This window comes from Symphodus melops (assembly GCF_947650265.1).
Source record: "Symphodus melops genome assembly, chromosome: 14".
Classification (NCBI taxonomy): Eukaryota; Metazoa; Chordata; class Actinopteri; order Labriformes; family Labridae; genus Symphodus; species Symphodus melops.
The window spans coordinates 24,485,500-24,508,174 of NC_136704.1; the positions used below are offsets into that span (position 1 = coordinate 24,485,500).

The window sequence follows — 22,675 nt, forward strand, 5'->3', positions numbered from 1 at the left end:
CATTGTACAGAGGCTACAGTCCCGGGTTCAAATCCGACCTGTTGCTCCTTTCCCACATGTCATCCCCCCCCCCCTCTCACTCTCTCTCTTTCTCTCTCTCTCTCTCTCACTCTCTCTCTGTCTGATTCCATCCTCTCTGTAAAATTAAGGCCAAAAACAAAACCTTTAAAAAAAAACAAAAAAACAATATCAGCAGCTTCATGTAAACATATCTGTTGCAAATGGAAAATAAACTCCATGTGTCAGTGATGTGTGCCTCTCTCTCTCTCTCTCTCTCTCTCTCTCTCTCTCTCTCTCTCTCTCTCTCTCTCTCGACCACATTTCAAACAGCTCAGAGGGAAAAAAGCTCTTTAAACATGAGCACAGTAAACGCAGCTCATTCCTTCCTCCTGCAGGGGAAAAAAAAAAAAAAAAAAAAAAACCTCAACAAACCTTAAAACAAATGCTGCTCCAAAGCTGCGGTCTCCATTGTGTATTCATGACCGGGCTGTTGTTTGGAGATGCTCTTTCACTGACACAAAAGCAAGCAGGCTCTGCTGTTTCTGTCAGTTTAAACAAATAACAATGATGCAACAGGAGTGCTTCCAGTGAATGTGAGAAGCCGAACAATGGCTCTGCCGCGCATCACAACAGCCGGGACAGGCTCAATATTAACATTTCCTTTTGACATGTGGAAGAGGGTTTTCTTTAACCCGCCGAGGTTGAATGGGAATCAGCGGATAAGAAATTAAAAAGGTAAAGAGGACACAGGGGGAAGAGCGAGAGAGAAAGCCAAATCCTCGCCCCGGGGCTTAATGTTAGAACACAATGGCCGCCGAGTCAGTAAAGAAGTCCACATTTCTTATTCGCCCCCTCCCCTCGTGCCACCTGCATTACAATTAACCTCATGGCAACCTTGAGGTCTCTGATTAGTGATGGCCTATTGTCTCGGCCCCGTTAAAGCTCGGCCCCCACTCTGCCCTCAGCACACTCACGTCAACAAATCAAACCCAGTTTCCGGCAGGGCCTTCAGTCTGGCCCCGCCATTCAGGGAGCTGCACAGGAACGCAAAAGAAAAGAAAAGAAGACGGTTGCATGGGGACAAATATGATCAGACGCTTTCCTTAGTGTTTTAAATCATATCTAACAAAACTGCAGAACTGGAATAGATGATAAAGGACAGTCCACTTTACGTCTTTTGTCCTTTTTCGTCTCTCTTCTCTCTCTCTCTCTCTTTCTTGACCATTCCTGTTGTGACACACGGCTCTCCACCAATGAGTGGATGTCTATTCAGGAAGTGTCCCTTGCATGAACACATTCACGTAATGCCGCAGGTGAAGCAGTTGGGTAAAGTGTCTCGCTGAAGGACGAGTCGTACATGGAGGCTGCAGGAGCTGGAGATCGAACCCTCCCTGGCTTTACCACTGAGCCACAGCCGCCCCATTTATTGCATATATTATAATAGTAAATAGTTTGCATGGTAAAATATAAAGTATTTTATAAAAATCTCTCTGCAGCGTTGAAATAGAAGAGAGTTGAGACGTAGCGGTAGCGGGAGCGTCTTAAGGATTACAAGCACGCCAGATGTTGGAAACCCCTGGAGGAATAAACACATTAAACATAATATCACCTCCTGCTCCACACTGCAATCGCTGCTTCTCTCTGGGGAGCTGTTATACTATGTGTTGCTGCCACAGTTTAAATCTAAAGAAGTAGAAACTAATGCCCCACAGACGAGGTCGAACCCGCGCGCACGCTACACCAGCGAGCGCCGCCGCCGCCTGCAGAGTGTGGAGAGCTTCCACTTTGAATCAAGTTCAGAGAATCATCACTGAGCAGTTTGAGTTCGATGATGGGAGAAAGACATCAAATGTGTCTTTACGCAAGCTCGCAGCCATCAACGTAACCGCCATCTTTAACCGCCGTTTCCTCTGCACGTTGCTGAAGTCACACATCTCGACTGTGAGGAATATTTCACACAGCATTAATAAGACGATGCGTCGCTCGCCGTCGAGACGGAAAGGATTTTATCGTCTTAAAAACTCCAGACATTTTGGCACCTTTTTTTTGATTTGAAATGATTAGTTCTTTAAACCGACGTATCACAACAAACAGGCGTGAGGCGGGATGCATATTTATCGCTTTAATTAAGGGGATCGACATGCAAACACGCCGAGTAGTTATACGTTTGGGGGTTTTTTTTTGTGATCCTGCGGTGAAATTGAAAATGAGCGAACAAATTAGAATCTTTATAATGATTTTTAATGACTGTCATAATTACAGTGTAATTATTGTGAATGGTTCGTGTTCACGTGTGCGGCTTGACGGAGCTAAACATTCTACATCATAAAGAGTGTCACATGACGCGCGGCCTCTTTGCTCCATGTAAAGTCTGTTCACAGTTCTGCTGCATTAACTTGACTCCATCGCTGTATCGTGTCATCTTCACTCTTCATCTCTCTTTACGCTCTCACTTCCTGTCCGATCCGGTGTTACTTCCTGTCTGTGTTTCCAAGCTCCAGAAATGCACATGACCTCCTGCAGGAGCTGAGGCTGCAGGAGCTGAGGCTGCAGGGACTTTGGTTGGTTATCGGAGGGTTGCCGGTTCAAGTCCCTTTACAGACCGATTTATGGAAGTTGGGCTGGTCAGTGCAGCCCCACTTTGACGTCACTCCACGTCCACAGGTCCTGTTTGTGCACGCTGCCAAAGTAGAACCAACATTCATGAATCTTCTGCAGGATTCATCTGATGGCTGTTTATACTCTGAGTTCAGAGAGAGGGCTCGATTTATTCCAGTTTATGAGCAGTGTCTCTGAGCGTCAATCGCTCATCTCTGTCATTGTTAGCATAAAGCCATATATTCAACCCAGTGTGCTGTAAGATAATATATTTAGCTTCTACTGGTGCCAACAAGCCTTTTTAAAGATCCTCGGCTGAATGTTAACGTTACTGTTGGAGGACTTTTCGAGCCTCCCTCCAGTTAAAATATGATTATTACTTATAATAACTTATCTTGAATGAGCCCCTTACCTGATTTTATTCCATCTTCTTCAAGGTCTCTTTGTGATGGCTTGAAAATACGCACCGTGTCCTGGAGAGTCGCAGGACGCTTGGTTAAGCGTATAATCCATCCTGGCTCCAGGTGTGTATCTGTGTCCAGCTAAGCAATACAACAGTTACACCATTTATGGACTGTCCAGTGTGCAGGTGGCAGAGGAACTTCTGGGGCACACCTGCCAGCTGATCCAACCATGAGACTCTGCACCCCCACTGTCTATGACCCCGCTCCCCTGAGGACGCCCCCTGCACCATGCAGGTGCAGAAACAGAGACCGCCTGATGGATTACTCCACATTTGCTTCCATGAAAAACTCTTTCATCGTCTGTGAGTTCGATGACTGGATGCATGCTCTCCCCCCACATTACAAGGAGCCCCCCCCCCCCCCGTAATAAAAGGCTGCAGGAATGTCCAGCATGAGCCGGGGTCAAATGAGGAGATGCTATAGCATTGGGTCTGAAGCAGTGTTGTGATTTTTAAATCATGAGTCATTGTTTTTAAAAAAGAGAGAGCTGGAAAATGCTGCCCACTTGTTTCAAACTCCAAAAACATGTTTCCCTCTCGCGCTGAGAACATCCAAAAGCCACAAAGCTGCTGCTGCAGCGCTTCAATGGCTTCATTCAGCGACAGTCACACACCTCAACTCAACTTTATTTATAGAGCACTGTACACACGACACTGTCGAACCAAAGTGCTGAACAGAGCAGACAGGAAACCAAGCACACAGAAGAAAGCATTAGACAAGAACAACAAGAGAATAACACAAAACGTGCAGAGCGGTGGACCCTTGACCTCGACGGGGTATTGAGAATTGAAGACGATGGAGCAGACATGTTTCAAAGTGAGTCTTAAAAACAACAAGAGTTGGTGAGAGACGGACGTCAGGAGGCAGAGAGAGTTCCACTTCTGGTCCAGTGATCGAGGCGTGGACAGAAGGTCTTGTTCAGACGACCTCGGGTCTCTCTCCGGCTAATATGGAGGGCAGGAGTTCTGAAAGGTAAACTGGGCCGAGTCCATCCTTTAACACCTTGAACACAATGATCAGTATTTTAAAATCGATAATCACCTGGATGTGTTGCCGCTTTAAGGATGTAGGAATTGGAGTGGTGTGAACTCTGCTTTTAGATGTGACTGAAGGATACCAAAATAAAGTCAATGACAGTAATCAATGCACCTAACCAGTCTGCGGCCAGACCGCCAAGTCCAACCCGAAACAAAACTCAAATCAACATTCATGGGAATTTTAAAAAAAAGCAGTCCTCCGCCAATCATATCCATCAACCTGAATGACACGACGTCATCAAACTCAAGAATCGGATTGAGATTTTAATCTGGAGCTGTGAGATTATAAACTGCAAAGCGGCCAGATTACAGAGTAAATAGTGATCCATTTATTATTAGGGTGCGTGTGTTTTCTTTTGTTTTGGATGAATGGCAAAGATTAAAAATGAAATTAAAAAAACGGATGATCATCTCCTCTTACGATGCAACAGCACTTAATTTAGTCAGGGCAGGAAAATGAACACCATAAACTCCCCGTGTTTATGTCGGGTACCCGATTAATATTCGGAGAGGAATGCCTGGGCCTGGCGTTATCCTCCGCCAGATTCATCAATGTTGGTAGTTATTGCCCAGACCCCCCATGGCTGTAATTCTTTATCCTTGCCATCTCTGTAAACTGCATTATTTAGTTAAGAGGATGTAATTCTATTCCCCTCGCCCAATCAGATGGCCGTACCAAAGCACATAAGCGAGCCGACACATGCCGTGGCTTAGTGTGTTTAAGTCATAGGATGGGGGTGAAAGGACTCCCCTGATCTCGCACAAGAAGTGATTAAAGTTCGCTTGCACCCGAGAGTCTGATAGATGTTACTATTACATGTTAATTCCATGGGTAATTGGGAATTTATGTAAATCCCTTTGTTTACCATGCATCCAACAACAAGGATAACATGTGCGTTATTTCGACACCAAACCAGATGTTGATTTATCCAAACTCCACAAAGAGTTCTCTTTAAAAAAAAAAAAAAAAAAAGCACATGATCCAACCCCATAAATCAACACCAAAGAAAACGGCTTAAATACCAAAAGAAGAGCATTTGCGTTTGATTTAGATCGCATGTAAATCATTACAAACTGCTGCATTGTTTTGTTTGGTGTTGCGCAGCTTCATTCCACGCTCATCATCATCCCGGGCAATTCCGAGTGGTGTATTTATCTGAAAGCCGTGAAACCGAAATAATCATTAGGCAGCGATGCAGGGAGAGCGTTTTGTCTTTGGTAAAATATGAAACCAGGTGAGGCGGCGTGTCTTGACAGGTCGCCATTTTCCAGCCACTAATTTGGTCTCTTTGTGGCAGCGGCAACTCCCAGCACAGCAGCAGGACGATTACGTCCAGGTGCAAGGATTTGATTCAACAAATTCTAGGTGGATCTTTCCAGCTTGCTCCCGCCACCCCACCCCCGCCACCCCCTCTTTGCCGTGTTGTCTCTCTTCTGGGCCAGCTTGGAACAGATGTCCTTGAAAGGGGAAAAAAAAAAAACACAACCATCAGCCCTCGCATGTGACTGGAGACCTTGACAAAAAGCTGAAGCACTTCCAGAAAACTTGAAAGTCATGAACCATGTTGTATATTACATTAATTGGAGTGGCAGGGACTGGAAACATTCCCCTGAATATTCCAAAGATAATGGGACATGCTAATGAGCATGGAAGCAAGCCAATCAAAGAATGAGGAAGGAGAAAGAGAGAGGGTGTGGAAACGGGAAGGAACCCAACTAATAATACAAAAAACACGTGGGTAGGGATCCATATGTGATGGTATATGTGTTCTGTCTTTTTGGACCATCGACAGCACCGTTGAGGGCTTTGCAAGACTCGCCTGTCAAAAACTGTCGGTGCACATTTGGGGGGGGAAAGAACGATTTGGGAACTCGCACCTGGCAGGCTGAGGAGATTTCAGAGTTTTCCGCTTTGCCAAAACATTCAAATTACGCTACGCCAACCTCTTAATTCTGTCGTCGCCACACAAAAACAAGGCAGAGCCCATAAATATACAAATGTGGGAGAAACATGTCCCGACCGGAGCGTTGTCCCATTCGCTGATTGATTTTGACTTTCTGTTAGAAAAATAAAAATCCGATTTTAAAATGTTCCCACATCCAAACACCCTCGGAGTTTTATTCTTTCAAAAGCCGCCTGTGATGTTGCAAATTAGCCCATGTGCTAAAACATTCAAGTGCATCCATGCATCTGGTCTGTCCAGTGTAATTATTATGTCCACATCGAATACAATAAATAAATAATATACTAAAATCCTTCGGTCATGAATCATTTCCACACATTTTCAAAGTGGTATCTCCCAAAGTTCAAGATTTAAATATCTGATGAATTTGAACCTCAGTAATGGAAACCAACTTCTAAGAATGTCTGACCTAGCGTGTTTCCGTACGCCAAAGATGCCAAACTTTCAACTGTGCGGTCCTCCAGACAGAACCTGTAAATATGCACACCTTCTTGTTGGTGTTCCTGTAAAAACACCTGGATCAGGAAGAGAGAGGCGTAATTAACTCTTTGTAATGGGACTGTCACTCACAGCTGTGTGTCCACACTGATGCCGCTAACCGTTAGCGGCTAACGGCGTGTTGCACAGAGGCTGGGAAACGCAAAACAAAATGAAGATTGAGACAAATTTACATTTTGATAAAACAAAATTACAAAAACACGTCTACCAAGGGCAAAACACATTTACGAGATGTGAAACACTTTCACGGATGTGAGTATTTGGTCGTTCTGTTTCATCTGTGTCCTTTTAAAGTTAAAGTTAAACTTTAAAAAAAAAAAAAAAAAAAAGTTAAACTCATTAACTCTGCCAAGTCTTTCTGCCAAAGCAAACAAAACCACCCATTTGGTAAATTCCCGTTCTGTCAAGATTCTGTGGTTTGTAAATTTGTCTCGGCGCTTGCAGAAGTGTTTCACTTCTTGTACATTTGTTTAGTAAAATGTAAATTTGACTCAAGCCACCGTAACAGGCTGCCGTCCTTGGGTTCGAATCCGACCTTGACCCTTTTCTGCATGCCCCCCCCCCCCCCCCCCCATCCCTCCATACATCATTTCCTGTCTCTCTTAAACTCTCCTATCTAATAAAGGCAAAAATGCCCCCCCCCCCCCCCCCCCCCCAAAAAAAAATATATAAATCTTTAAAAAAACTCCAAACTATTTCTTAACAGCTGTTTCCACATTACACTGCTTTGCCAAAACTCTTCTGTGAGTCATAATTTTCTGGTCGTCACACAAAAACAAGTCAGAGCCCATAAATGTTTTTGTTTTTTTATTTGGTTGAAAATAAATAAAGCTGTCTCAAGAAGTTCTCCAATTTACTACTTCACATGATGTCTTGAAATGGTTACCGCCAAGTTCGGGTCCCTTTTGTGCTAAAGCACGAAAAACATTTGAAATTCAAACTCTAAAGTTAATTCTCTATAATTCATCGACTTCCATTAAATCTTAATTCTGTTTAAATTGTAATCACTGCTTTCGGAGAAGCTTAGCTGTCATAGGGTCTTATTATTTGGATCAGGAGCGCTGCCAGCATGTTCTGCCTTTTGGGACGTGTGTTCTGATTGATCAGCGTGTAAAAGATCACTATAAGAGACAGATGCCAGAAAAGCCGGGGGTGTAAATGGAGACGTAGCTGCTGCGTGTTTGTGGGACGAAATGGGGAAAAGATTATTAAAGGTGCATTTCATGAAAATTTTGAGGAAAAAAAGTATGAAAACATTTCTCATCCCATTTATTTGAAAGCTGATCATTTGCAGATTGATTAAGGGAGTGTTTGAAAACCACCTTTAATATACGCTCCAGTTGTTTGATGAATGCATTATGGGTTATTTTTTCTTTTTCGGATTTGAACCTGGGACCAGGACCGGTCCGGACCCCACGCATTAAGCTTCAAAAATGAGTCCGACTTCCACCTCTCAAATATGAACATTTTATTGCATGCAACATTACGCGTTCACTCCATCAACCTTTAACAAAGTGTCTCTGAGTGTGATGTCTGAACACGCACGCCGTGTAACCAGGGGGCTTTGTATAATTTAATTCCCACTGCATCCTCACCGGGGTGCTGCTTCTCAGACTCCAGTCCCAACACAAGCCTTTATTTGATTTAGGGAACTCCCCTCCCTTCCTCCCTCCCTCCTCCCCCTCCTCCACTCATGAAGTGTCCCAGTATGGAATGTCTGCATTATTACACTGCTGACAGAGATTGATGCGTCTCCGAACCATCTGCACATGCAACAATCCTCAACTTCAGCGACTTTAATTGCAAACAAAGCGAGGGACAAAAAAACCCCCACTTTTAAGAGTTAAAAAATACACACACAAAGTTAATGATTCTGTTTGAAACACATGTCTGGCAGGAAGAAAAACGGTCTGGATAAATGTTTGACATTTAAGCAGCGGGACTGTCAGGAGCGTATGATTTAATGAAGTGCAGGACGCGGACATGAGGCTCGCTTGGGTTAGAGAAGAAGCCGATTTTTAAAAGGCTGTGAGTGACGCAACTCTTCCAATGATTGATGAGTCAGAGGACATATCAGCAGCCTCCAAAGGTAGGCATGCAAATAATCCTGAACATAAACGCAGCGTTCATGCATCATGTGTGACAAAGTACGTGTCAGCAGGTCCGACTGAGTTTGTGCTTTAGCTGGAAGCTAAAGGTTAAAGAGGTCAAAACCTGCGCTTGTATTAATACGACGACACCTCTGATGTGCCTACATAATAAAACCCCATCCATACAGGCAGGTGTGTGTGTGTGTGTGTGTGACGTGTTGTGTAACGGCCCGGAGAACAAAAGGCAGCAGTGTGTAAAGAGTCGACCTGTAACCCAGTGGGATAAAGTGTTCAAACCTTACAGTACATCAGCGTTGTGTTTAACAAGGCCGGGGGATCAGAGCGCTAATCCGCCCTACACGCTCCCTTTGCTCATAATTAACTTTCAGTGCTCGATGCTAACACGATTTTTCAGAGATATGTTTCTATGAGCTCTAATCCTGATTCAATCTCTCTTCCTGTGTGAAGCACAAAGGCGAGGGACGGCTTTGTCTTTTTTTTTTTTCCTCCTGTTATTTAATATCTTCTATTATCAGCAGAATGAACTCATGACGAGGTGTCACGACTCGCACAAGGACAGGAAGTTCAGTTCAGGGAAAAATAACAAAAACAAAAGGTGTTTTAGTTTTTCAGGCATGATGAGTTTAAGTGACAGGAAATAATTGGAATAATTGAGATTTTATTATAATATTTATTTTATTTTTTATTTTTTCGAGATTTATATTTGGGCTTTTTTTTTTTTTTTTAGAGACTGAGTCAGAAACTGAAGAGAGAGGTATTCAGGTAAACAGCCTCAGGTTGGATTTGAACCTGGGCCGCCTTAGAGGACATAAGCCTCTGTACATGGAGCGTACGCACTAACCACTAGGCCTTTTTATTGAGTCACATTTTTCTCTTCAGCTCGTCTTTCTTTACACTTTTTAAATCGACCAAATTAAAGCAAACAAACAAAGCTGAAGAGTCTGTCTTCATCACTTCAATATGATTACAGATTTTTTACGCTCGGAGCAATTAATTTATAAAAAGAAAACACAAACTGCGCCGCAGATCTATAAAAGATTTCACTTAAGTGATCTGCAGAAATAGCTGCTTTCAAACACTAATTCCACTCGCCATTAGGTATCAACATGCCGCCATTTATCTGTCTGATGGAGTGTGTGTGTGTGTGTGTGTGTGTGTGTGTGTGGAGGCGGTGTCTCTAAAGCGATGACAGATGGACGGTCTCAGTCTCATAAGTTTGGAAACAACCTTCAGTGAGGAGTTCAGCTGGATGCTCTTTTCCAGGACTTATCAACACTCGTCCATTAGACACAAAGCACTGCTGCGTATGGCTTTGTACCAAATCTCTGAGGGAGGACGCTGTGCAGGGGGGCTGTCATATGCTTAAAACACACACACACACACACACAGACACAAGTGGTTGCAGAGACGTCATGTGACAAGTGTGACAACAGTCCTGCTATTTGTATTTGCTCGGAGTAAACAGATGATTAACAGTGCATTGAAAGCAGCATTGTAAATATGAGATGAAGATCTGCACCACAGTAGATCATCTTCATCTGCAGCTGTGAGTTTTTTCTTTTTTTTTTTACTTTGCAAAAGTTGCAGACAAATTGTCGGTCGGCCACAAACGACTCCAAACTGAAATGTTTCAAAGGTTAATTGTGCTGCAGCTTTTCTCTGTTTCTCTGCAAAGCGAAAAACTTCCGATTTCAATCTTCATTTTTCTCCCGTCGAGTCGAGATGTTTTTCATCAGTAGAAGCTTCGCTGTTTTTCAGGACTTGATCTTCTGCGGAGGCTTGACCTTTTATGAGTGCTGTTGCCCTTTCTCTGGATTACAGCGTTGAGTTCCTCCAGACCTCAGAGGAGAAGGATTTTTAAATAGACTGTTCAGTTTAAAGGAGTTCGAGGGAGAACTTCTGACAGAAAGTGGAAAAAACCTTTTATTAATGTGCGAATCTTCACTCAGTGTTTACACACACAGACATTTAATATCACCTTACAACCGGCGCGGTGACCTTACCTCGGCCGGGACGTGACCTCCTGACACGGCGAGCTTTCAAATCAGCTCTGGTCATTTGTTGTTGTCATTGAATCTAAAATCTGTGAATGCTGCTGCTAACAGAACAAACCCCGACCTTTTCAAGGATAAATATTTGGATGCGTTCTCGACAAAGCGTGGCGTCGGAAACAGTTGTGATTCAATTTCCTTTGCAGGTGGAAAACACAGCAGTTAGTGATTAATTGAAAGAGGTGGAAGACTAATAAACAACAAACACCTGGAGCAGGAGAATTCAGGCCAGACATTATCAATCAAACCATGAGTGAGCTCCGAGCGTTTGAATCAATGGATGCCTTTTCATTTTATTTTGTAAGCACAACAAAATGGGATGAAGACGCCCTCAAAGTGTCTGTCACTTATTTCCATGACATGTTATATTTGACAGAAGAGCCCTTTACTCCGCCTCCTCCTCATACACATCAATGGAGCTTCATGTAATAGTCATAGCCTTAACTTCTCCATAAGCCCAGTGATTGTTGGAGTGCTGTTTTCACACGGCTTCTCTCGAGGTCACAGCGGCGCCTGGGAGCGACGTGACCCTGTGACATCATCTATTCTCACCTGCAGCACATCGCTGAACTGTGAACGTCAGGCTGGAGACGTCGAATAGTGCAGTGAAATAGTGACAGGAGCGGCTGCTGCAGTGCACACACACCGCTCTCACTGTGAGTCTACGATTCCATCAGCTCGCTGACGGTATGCAGCTTTTATGTTCTAAAAAAAAAAAAAAAAAGGGACGCTCCTTTTTGTTCGTGAGCTCTTCTTCGTCCACAGACTCCATGATCACATGTAGCATCGTCCTCCTGCGCGCTCATACAAACACACAAACACACATGTTCAGCTTCCACATCTTTCTTGGCGCCCAGCAGCATTCGAGTTGCATTTCCACCTGCGTCCTGCTGTTGCAGCTGGTTTGAAAACAAAAAACAAAACAAAAAAAAAAAGGATCCACGCCAGGCGCTCTGTTATGATGATACCTTACATGCAGCATTCAGTTTGCCAAATTTCCCTTCTAATCACTCTGTGTCTCTGTTATGAGGTGTAATTAGAAGGAACATGTCAGGTATGATTGAAGCGCTGCATCACTCGCCCGGTCTTTATTCCCCTTCCTTTTTAAACCGACTGGCTACAAGAAGCCGGCGTGGCCTGCAGGCCTGTGCTCAGGTCAGTGACTGTGTTTCTATAAATCAGCATGCCTCCGTCTGAGCCGTAACATTTTAATGCAGGGGGTTAAGGTTCTGGCGTGATGTCAAAGCCACGGTTTGATTCCATCTCCATCAAGTCAGGGATGGAAAATATCTGCAGATGCACACACTATAGCATTACACTCACATGTGACACAGCCACACTGGACTCTCATGATGGATGGCTGGACTAATGACAGATGGACTTCCATAATGGGAATCAAACCAAGCAGCAGTGAGCCACACAGTTATATAGAAGGATTCTTTTTTGTGTGTGGATATTAACCGCATGCAAAATAACTGAAATGATGTTAAATGCAGGAGCCAACTAACCAGGGGAATGATGACTCCCGTTAAGTTTTATTTCAGCAATGAACTCTCTGGAAAAGTCATAAAATAGTCAATCTGCACTCAGAATGAGCAGCAGGCAAAGCCACCTGTATTCATCGCTCCCCGTCTTTGGAAAATATGTGAAGGTTTCATCGAGATGTTCCGCCAAAAGAGAACGCGGTCGTGCTGCCGAACTTTACGTTATTCAGAAACTGTTCAGGGTTCAAGAGGCACGCTCATGTTTCTGATTCTAACAGCATATCATGTTCTGAAGCGGTGCAACAACGTTCGACCGTCGAGTGCATGCGTCACGCTGCAGGAAAAATGTCCTCATCAAACGAGAAGACGGCTCGTGATGTCAGCCCGAGGGGCGGTTCATTCAAAGTTCAAATAGAAACCAAGTTCTCCCCTGAAACGCTTTGTGAAAGGCCTCGTTTGGAAATACTTATCATGACCGACGATGAAGGCCTCTACGAAGAAGTAAAGTTTGAGAAGAAATGTGAATCTGCTGCCAATCTAAAACCCCCATATGACACACACACACACACACATCCAGGCACAATAATGGGTTAATTAGGACTTATTGTTAAATTTAAGGGCCGATACAAAGCGTGCAACAGGATGAAACACAAACATACGTGCATGAATCAGGCTTAATGTCTCTATAAAATATAATAACCTTGACGTTCATCTGTTTCTCGGCCATGTTTATCCTCGGAAACCACCTTGAGAAGCGCTCTGACAACAACGCTCGTGATGTGTGGACCGGATCCGCAAGAAATCCTGCCAGCGATTATCTTCGGCCGGTCAGTCTCAACGCGAAATAGCGTGTCATTAACAGACACATCAGATCGAGCAGATGTCGTCAAGCTGCTCGGGAGAGAAGTGAGAAGACCTCTCGATTGAGCAGTACATTAACGCGCCATATGCATCGCTCAGCGCAACACACACACACACAACAGCTAAATGTGGCCTCATTTCATTAAAGCTGATGAATTTATTAAAACATGCATGCTCCATTTGTGCCCTTTGGCTAACCGGATGCACTTACATCTACACCTAAACAAAAGGCGTTAGCGCTTTAAAGCTAACACATTAAAACCCGCCTCATGTGCTGACTGACGGCTTCTCAAAATCAAAAAAATATCAAATCCATGCTAGTAACATGTTAATGTTTGTGACTGAATTAATGTGGATATTTCTCAACAGCCTCCTTGTACAGTGGAGGAGCCTGTGAGGTAAATTTGAAGATGAAAAATACAGATTGCCCTTTAACTGAGGGGGGGAGGGATTGACAAGGGTTAAATTAGCCAGATTTTCCTCTTTTTTTTTTTGTGCCTCATTCTCCCCTAATTTTCTCCACTACTACCTGATGTCTCCACAAAGAAATGTTTCCACGTTAAATTCACCTGACTATTTTAGTGGCAGCTCAGGCTGCTCTCACGACGTTCAAGTGACGCGTGTCCCTGTCTGAATAACCCGGGCTGCAGCGGCTCGGTGGCTGCGCGCGCTCCGCAGAGGTGTGCAGCAGTCTCACCCTGTCGCAAAGAGCTAATTGGAGTGGCCTCATTTAGCAACACGTCAAAGGCGACGCGACAACACCGTGTCAGCGCCTCCACAAATCTCCTGCACGCTCCCGAGCTTAATAGCATGTCAGGGAGCACAAGTGATGCAACGCGGGGTCACCGGGAGCCGATGTTTCACTATAACGAACCCGCTATCTGGACGAGCCCCACGAGCTGCACGAGCCCAGAGTGGGATGGATGTCCCAATCAGAGCTGAGGTTAAATAAAAAGAGCTGCTGTGAAGAGTTTGAGCTCCAGTCAGCTGCTAAACAACATTTAAGACTTTCAAATAGGGGATCATAAAAATACAAATGGTGTGTTGAAGCCTGAACTTTAAATCTTTATAAAGATGCAGGTACTTTTTTTTTTTAAATAACAAAGACTTAAGAATTATTCCAAAATTATTATCAATTATTTAAATTCTTAACACTTTCAAATTAATTTGAGGGATGATTTGATTTTGATAGGTTTGAATACGAGCTGAATGTTTATATTAGAAACTTAAATATCTAAAATAATTAAAATATTGATTTTGAACTCTTCTTTTTGTTACTGTTTTAATGTGATTCTTTTTCTGAACGTCCAAAATAAATAATAAAGGTTATAATAATATTATTGTAAATAAATAACTCTAGATTACTGGGTATATGGTGCGTTCACTGTGTGTCGGATTGCTCCATCTTCACAGTGATTGTAATACTTAAAGGCGTTTTGTCTGCATGTCTTTAAAAGGAAAGCGGCCTTGACTTGAGTTTGACCTTTTTGCATTAAAGCCCTCTGAAGTTCAGCACATGGAGTCTGTTCTGTGGGATGGGGATGGCTTTTTTTCTTTCTTCCATCTTTGGAGATTTCATGACTTGCACCTCTTAAAGTTTCTGAATCTCCCTCTCTGGAAACCTTTTAGTTAAACTGAATCGTGAATGTTTAACTTATCGATTTAGTCCTCAGTGAGTGACGGCAGCTGGCGTGTAGATCAGAGAGCTGGCAGAGGCATGGGCACCTTATGGGGGGGGGGGGTGTAATAGTTTTCTCCTAATCTTGGACTGAAGTTACTCCGCGTGCACGTGACTGCAAGTTCTGGGAAAATAGTCCCAGGATAAGTTGCATTTATCTGCACGTATAAAGCTCATTGAGAGCAGCGAGCTCACTGGGAGAATACCAATAAGATCCAAGAGAGGGACCAGAACTGAGACAAATCTGCCTCATGCTGCAAAACAAATCTAAAATGTGGCCTCTTAATTTGAAAGTTTGAAATGCGTAAATAGTTTGCAGATGAAAACAGACTCATCTTGCTTTTGAATGTTTAGAAACACCGTGAACGGAACAGGCTGAACCTTCACTGTGATCCTGTCTCTACCGGGGTAACACAAACGTCAGGCTCGCTTTACTGGCCACAAGTGCTGCTGATAAATATTCATGATGCTGGCTCCTGCGCTTTCCTCAAATCGGAGTGTTTGTCATCTCCAGACTGGAGCGTAAATACATTTAAAGTGGATGTTTTCTTTCGTGCACAGCTCCTATTTGATCTGCAGTCAGCTCCTCACTGTGGCTGATGGGAGACGCGCTGCAGCCTGTCGTCGGCTGCTCTCTTTACGAGCATTTTATTTTCGTGTGTTCAGTGTAAAGTAATACGACGGAAGCCTGGAGTGGAAATTAAACCAAGTAGCGAAGTAGCTTGCATGCTTTGCATTCAGGACGTGGAAGCGGCAGCGTCTGGCTGTTTTTGAGGGTCTGTAGTTTAAAACTCAAACAGAGGAATAAAGAAGAGAACCTCTGTGTTTGGACATAAACAAAAAGAAACTTCAGTATATTCAGGAGGTGATTTTTTCCCCAGCATTATTAGCCTGGGATGTAAAGCCGAATTTTCCATTTGAAGTGTTTTCTCCAGTTCAAATGATGAATAATCTGTTTTTAGGTGCACTTAGCTGCAATCTCTACATTTGTCAATTTGGCACCAGATTTATATTCAAATCTGGCGCGTGATGGAAATATCCCGCCAGCTAGAAACCACATGACAATGTTTTAACACAACCACTTTAAACTATTTATATTTGCAGTAACATGGTGAACATTTTTCTATAAAGCTGCAAAGTGACTTCCTCGCACGCGGCGTGAAGAGTCTCGTGCTTTCTCTCTCTCTCTCTCTCTCTCCACAGCTAGTGTTAAATAGAGTCGAAAAAGTCATTTTATCACCATCCCTCATTTATCTCCACATCTAATAGTCCGTGAAAATAAAATCTGAATGCATTTCAATGCATTTCGACAAATCGTCGAAGATGGCGTGAGTCGTGGATGTTTTGTTTTATTCTATGTTGGCTGATGACGCACACGCACGCGGACACACACACACACACACACACACACACACCTCGTCTGCAGCTTTGTGACGACGTTTTTACGGGGAAGTTTTGGAGCTGCATTTTGTGACAGAGCTGCAGACTGACAGATCGTGGCTCCGTGCACACTGGCAGCAGTGTTAACCGTGATCAGAGGCAGGCTGCTGATGTGATCTCTGCCTAATGGGCCGGTCAAGCAAGCAAGCTGCTGCCAGGAAACAATGAGGGGGCCACACTCACTGACTCCTCTGCTCTGCGTTGAAGTCTATGAAACCCGACAAACGGCGAAAGAGGAAAATAAATTAGATTTGAAAATTAGATTCCCGAACAAATTAAGTAACAAACTATTTTGGGGTTTACACCGAGGAACAACCTCCGTGATTAATCGATTTAATTTGCACATTACCGGAGGGCAAAGTGTTGGATGTTAATTTTGGATAAACAGAAGATGCAGAATGAGGGGGAGTGGATTTAACTCGTATTGACTGTCAGGGTAGTTGTCGCCGTGCGTTTACAACATAACCTTTAGCTTTGAATGCGCCACACACACACACACACCCCTACACACACACCCCTACACACACAACATGCAGTAAATGGAAAACGTGCAAAAAGTTGCAAACACTCGTCTTACACTCTCCTTTTTAAATGCACCCTTTATAAATAAAAAACAACCAATCCAAGCCACACCAATAATCTCCAACGAATTGCATGATGGTATTTTTTTTAATCCTTTAATATAGTACGAAATGTATCCAAACATTTTTTTGTAAACTAAATTTTACATACGAGCGCATTTCTCCATAAATACCGATCATTTCTAACATGTCACCGGTTCCTTTACATGCGGATAAATATGGAAAATTGAGCTACTTTACATGTAATAATAATAATAATAATAATACTTCCTTTCAGACAAAGCAATTGACAGAGATTTTTTTTTATATTTATCACGTACATAAACAGGTTGACACGGAATTTCAGGCTTCCACTACACGATTTATCGACATGACATTAAATAACAACAATGATACTGTGCTACTCAAACTGGACCTTGGACGAAAATGTTGCACTGAATAGTCTACAAAAGCACATTAATACTAAGAGTCGGTTAGGTCGACGTGTAGACTGTAATACTGAATAATTCACATTTGGTTCACAACTATAACATTCTTTTCAATGATTCGCGATATTCTTTAAAACCATCTCATATATCTAGGGACCACATTTTCACAGATTTTCCCTTAAGCTGTGATATTTACAAAATAAAATATTACATTTCCCCCAATGTTGGTGAAATCCTTATGTACAAAAATTCATGGCCCGCAGATTGCATGCTGTGTTTGAGATCTCTTATTGAACAGTCTCTCGGTAAAAATAAAGAAATATCGAGGAAAAAAGTTAAACTTCTCGTCCTTGCCTCCTTTTTTTGTCCATGCATTCTCTCTCTTTCACAATAAGACAGCCTTTACATGAGCGCGTGGGGCCTCCCCGGCTTCTCTCAGTCCATGTCTCACAAGTCTTTTTGATTCCAAGCAGTGTCTTTTTTTAAAATCTGCATCAGTCTTTTTTGCTCTCTCTCTCTCTTCAAAAATATTTACACGTACCATTCATTGAAATTTGACGTCAGCGTGCTGTGGCTGCTCGTGTGGTGCACTGCTGAGGCTGCTGGTGATATGGAGCTGCTGCTCTGGTTCTCTGTGGACGGGGACACTATGGTGGGGGGTGTGGACGACTCGTACCCTGAACTGGCCGCTGGAGACGGCTGCGGGCCCGGGTTGGTGGATTCGTGGACCTTCAATAATAGAGAATAAAAAAATGGAATCCTGCGTAAGATGTTTGTTTTTGGTGCAAATACAAGACAAAAGAAAATCATCCAAAACAATTAAAAGTCCTGCTTTGACTGATGTGAACATGCTAAACAAAGCAGAGCCCCAACATTATTACTCTCATTAAGATCTTAATCTCATTTCTCGGTTGAAAGAAAAGAAAGAAAGGAAGTGTCAGGGCACATTAACTTATGTTTCTGAATTTCTACGGGGTGAAAAAAAAAAGCTGCAGTATTTTTCCAACATCATTTCTAATCGAGCAAAAGCTGCAATAAAAAAAATGTTCAGCAAATTACAATCACAACAATTTATTTTTTGTAAAACAAAAACATACAGCAAAAATAAATGTGAGTTTTTACCTTCATGTGTTTTCGCAGGGAGCTGGGGTGTGTGTACGACTTGTCGCACATTTTGCACAGATAGGGCTTGTCCGACGTGTGCACGTGCATGTGTTTCTTGCGGTCGCTGCTGTTTGCAAATCTCCTGTCGCAGCCTTCAAACTCACACTTAAACGGCTTCTCACCTTTAAATGAGGACACAAATATGCAATTATTTATTGAGGACTGGATTTCAAAATATTCTCATCCCATCACCTGTTTTCATTGAACGCTTGAATATTTGAAAATCTCAGAGCTGCTTTTTTAGCTTTAAAAAAATGTAGACTTGTATTTAACATGAGAATTGCACTTCGCCAAATTACAGTCATAATTTAATAAATTAAATAACAACTAAATGTCTATTACAAATACACATTTGAGTATAATATAACAAGTCTTAAGAAAACACACACATGAATTATTTTCTGTTGACAACTGCGCTGAATGCCAGAGAAGAAACTCCAGCTGTCTAAGAAATAATAGCCCGGATCACATGCATATTTTGGATGAGATTTAGTCACGGGACGTGGCAGTAAAAAATCTCTCTCTAAATTGCTCTTACCGGTGTGAGTCCTTTTGTGAATTTTTAGATTTTCCGAGCGCGCGAACACTTTGCCACAGCCGGGGAACGGACACGGAAACGGCTTCTCTCCGGTGTGTACCCTGATATGATTCACAAGTTTGTATTTGGCTTTGAACGGCTTCCCCTCTCGGGCGCAGTCCTCCCAGAAGCAGATGTGGTTGGTCTGCTCCGGTCCCCCAACATGCTCCACCGTCAGATGGGTCACGAGCTCGTGCATCGTGCTAAAAGTTTTGTTGCACGACTTTTTGGGGTTCGACAGCTGCTCCGGCTCGATCCACTTGCAGATGAGCTCTTGCTTGATGGGCTGCCTCATGTATCGGAAGAAGGCCCCTGCTCCGTGGTGTGCCGCCATATTCATGTTCATGGGGCCGTAGCCGTGCAGCTGGGTCGAGGCGTAGTGGTCGGACCGGGGGCTCGTAACATGGCCGTACTGGTCGGCCCGTCCGTACATGTCCCCCGAGAAGCCCAGCCGCATCTGGCTGTTAACCACGTTGGAAGACGCATGGCTCGCGGCTTGCTCGTGCAGCCCCGGGAAGAGCAGGTGCCCCGCTGCATCTGAGTGTCCATGTGGCCCTGCGAAACTTCCGGAGGCGAACAAACTGTGCTGCGCGCCGGCGGCGTCCCCGAAACCCCGATTTCTAAAGAGAAAGTCCCTGGTGGAGTTGAACGCCGCCGTGGAGTAAGAGCCAACGTGGGTCGGGTGGTGGTGGTGTCCCAGGGCGGCAGCCGCGTAGCCGGGCGCCTGGGAGGAAAACGCCGTTTGTCCGGAGCCGATGTCATGGGAGCTGTGGTTTATTTTGAAGGCGCCCATCCCATCCGCGAACGGATTTATCCCCAACGCCACTTCTCTCTCTGTGACTTCGCCTGTTGAGTGATGCCGCGAGGAGCCGAAAGTAGTGACTCCTATGGTGGGATACTGCGGTCCTGCGTCCAAGAGCATCTTCAGTCTAGACTCGCCGAGACGACTGAGAGCAGAAATCAAAAAATCACGCACAGATATTCTTCCTCCCCCTCTCTCTCTCTATCTCTTGGACCCTCACTCGACTGAGCAAACTCTCCAATCCACCGATTTTCTGTTTACTTTCTAAGACGCGAGGAATTCCCCTATACCGCTCATCCGATGCACGCGCAGAATCATGTATACATGCAATATTGTCTTTTGCGGTTTATCTTCCTGTGGCGCAACTTTCACCTCCTCAGTCAGGCGGTGAGCTCTAGACTGATAGTCGCAATCATTCCTGCAGATAAATGAATTGAAAAGACAACACAGTCCAGCCCTGATGAATGGGAGAGGAGGGGGGCGGTCACGTGGCGAAGGAGCTGCGCGCTCATTGGTTGGGCCCCTTTTCCCCCAATAACATCCACTCACCAAATAACAATCCACGGTGCAGGGCCCACGCTTCTATTGGCCTCTTTGCATCATCAATCCCAGATATTGTGAGATTGCTGACTGTGGATTTGGTTAAAAAGGCTGAATAACAGCAAAACAAAAAAAGTTGAGGAAGAGAAAACAAGAAGCGGCCTTGTAGAGAGTCGAAGCACGTCCTGCAGCCACACACTGTAATGGGAAGCAAATGTGTCAGATTGTCTTTGTTAACGTGAGCACATTGGACGTCTAAGAAAACACTATGGTCGTTTAATTTGTTGCTTTTTTGTGCAACTCAGAACCCAGACGTGATATATTAGTCCCACTATGTGTCTGCTGAAAGATCAAAAGGCTAACCGTAAGGCTAACCCTCGTTTGAATGATACAAAAAGGAGCAAACCACAAGAATGAATTAGGACATTTTCCTCATTTTTCTGCAACTCTAATGGGTGGACAGGACAGTAAACAATCATTAAAGCTCTTAAAGGTGCACGCTCATTACGCACGTCACGGTACCCGTATCTACGCACACACTGTGACATCTTTCCCCCAGAACCCCATCATGGAAAACTTTGATGTTTGATATAAAGTCTGCATGCTGTCATCACTCTCTTTTATTAACTTATAAAGAATCCACATTATTTAGTCTTTCTCTCAGTGTGTGTTGCAGCCCTGAACACAATGTTACAGCTCACACCGGTGCAACATCTGTGCTTTCGATTTCCACATCATCTTTCTCAGCAGCAGCAGCCCACGTTCACAAGGGTTATCTTCAATATCTTGGACACTTTCTGACTTGGATCCCCTAGTATGCCTAATGTATTCATCGCGGTTGTGCTCTGCTTGTGCGACTTACTCATTTTATTTTTTATGATTTGCAGGCCAGTGATGCATGGCCAGTGTGCAAAACGTTGTGGGTTGTCGAAGTTATCAAGTGGGATTTTCGGCGCTCTCTGCAGGAACCTCCGGCTGCTGGAGTTCAAAGCCACATGCACAGACGTGCCATGCAAACCATTAAACTATCTGCTTGGCTACTAGGCTAGTTTCTTGCAAGGCATTCTCCAAGTCAGTCTAAAGAGCCCAGGCAAAGAGGGGAGGTTTTGGTGCTCTAAACATCACAAGTAGACCTACAGTTTGAGCCGGAAGTTTTAGGCAGTTTGCTGCTTTACTTTGCAAACTTTGGAGGAATCTTTCTACAGGTGGAACACGGTAAGAATGGCAAGTCGTTGACGAAGTCAGGGAGGTCATTGCTACACTCAAATAAAATGTAGAATTTGTGCCAAAAAAAGAGAGAGAGTTCCTAGAATGGTGCATAACTGAGTGCATTTAAAGTTGATGTGCGTAAAATGACGAACTTTAAATTTAATGCGTAAAAGTAAAGTCATTAAGGCAGCTTTTTTTACGAGACCACTACAATTGTCCGTTTTTTCTTCTTCGTTTGTTCATCATCTAAGCCTTCTCTCTCGGACAAGTAAAAACAGAGCAGTAGTTTAAGTGCATGCTCAACTTGGACCAGAAATAGCACTTCAAAGTTTTGCATTACGCTGGTGCTGTGATGCCTCTGAAGGCTACAGCTGTGAGCCTCATGAAGCCCACGCCAAAAGGCCATTTAATAAACATCTTTTGGATCCGTCATGTCTCAAAATATTGACTCCATTTCTAACGTGTTGGATGTGACGCTGTCAGCAGCGATGTTGACAAGTCAATTCAAAAGGACAGGAGTATCCCAGGGGGACGCACTGTAGATTGTGTATTATTTTTAGACTCAGAAAACATTGAAGACAAATTTGCGGGTTTCCCATCCACTGTATGGATTCCATTACTTTGGTTTAAGACGACGTAACTTTCTCCTTTTTAGTGTAGTCTCTCACCAACGAAAAATGTGAGGAGGTCAAGACACTGAATATGTCTCCCTCTGTGTGTATGTATGTGTGTGTGTGTGTGTGTGTGTGTGTTCTTACTTCTGCAGGGATTTTTTTAGTAGTTAGAGAGAAGGATTACAGAGTACAGCATAAATAATATTTTTTTTTATTTGACATCAAAGTAAAGCACACTGCACGTGACCTTCTTTGAGGTCACGCTCGCAGTATGTTGTGTTATCTTTAAATACTAAGAACACACCTCTCCTCTAAAAATCTGAATCTATTGTTACGCAGATTTCGTTGCAATGTAAAAGATGAAACACGAACAATTAAACAGTCCAAACTGCTAAATGATGACTCTTAATTATAATAATTATGAAACCAGTACAGCATGCTACTCCTTCCTTGGCTGTAGTATTCAGACAAATACATTGAGGTTGTGGTTGAAGAATAAAACACATCACCTGTAAACAAAAACGTCACGGAGCATTTTGATAAATAAACACTTCTGATAGTTTTAAAAGACGAA

General features: G+C 43.5%; 1 protein-coding gene across 1 annotated transcript; it reads right to left on the reverse strand.

Moving 5' to 3' along the window:
- Positions 1–17,693: 17,693 nt before the first annotated feature.
- Positions 17,694–20,169, reverse strand: zic1 (zic family member 1 (odd-paired homolog, Drosophila)). Its single transcript, XM_079361981.1, has 3 exons — positions 18,898–20,169; positions 18,318–18,481; positions 17,694–17,924 (listed from the first exon to the last, which is right to left on the reverse strand). Exons 1-3 carry the CDS (start codon positions 19,856–19,858, stop codon positions 17,727–17,729), a joined length of 1,323 nt encoding a protein of 440 aa, XP_079218107.1. The 5' UTR covers positions 19,859–20,169; the 3' UTR covers positions 17,694–17,726.
- Positions 20,170–22,675: the final 2,506 nt, after the last annotated feature.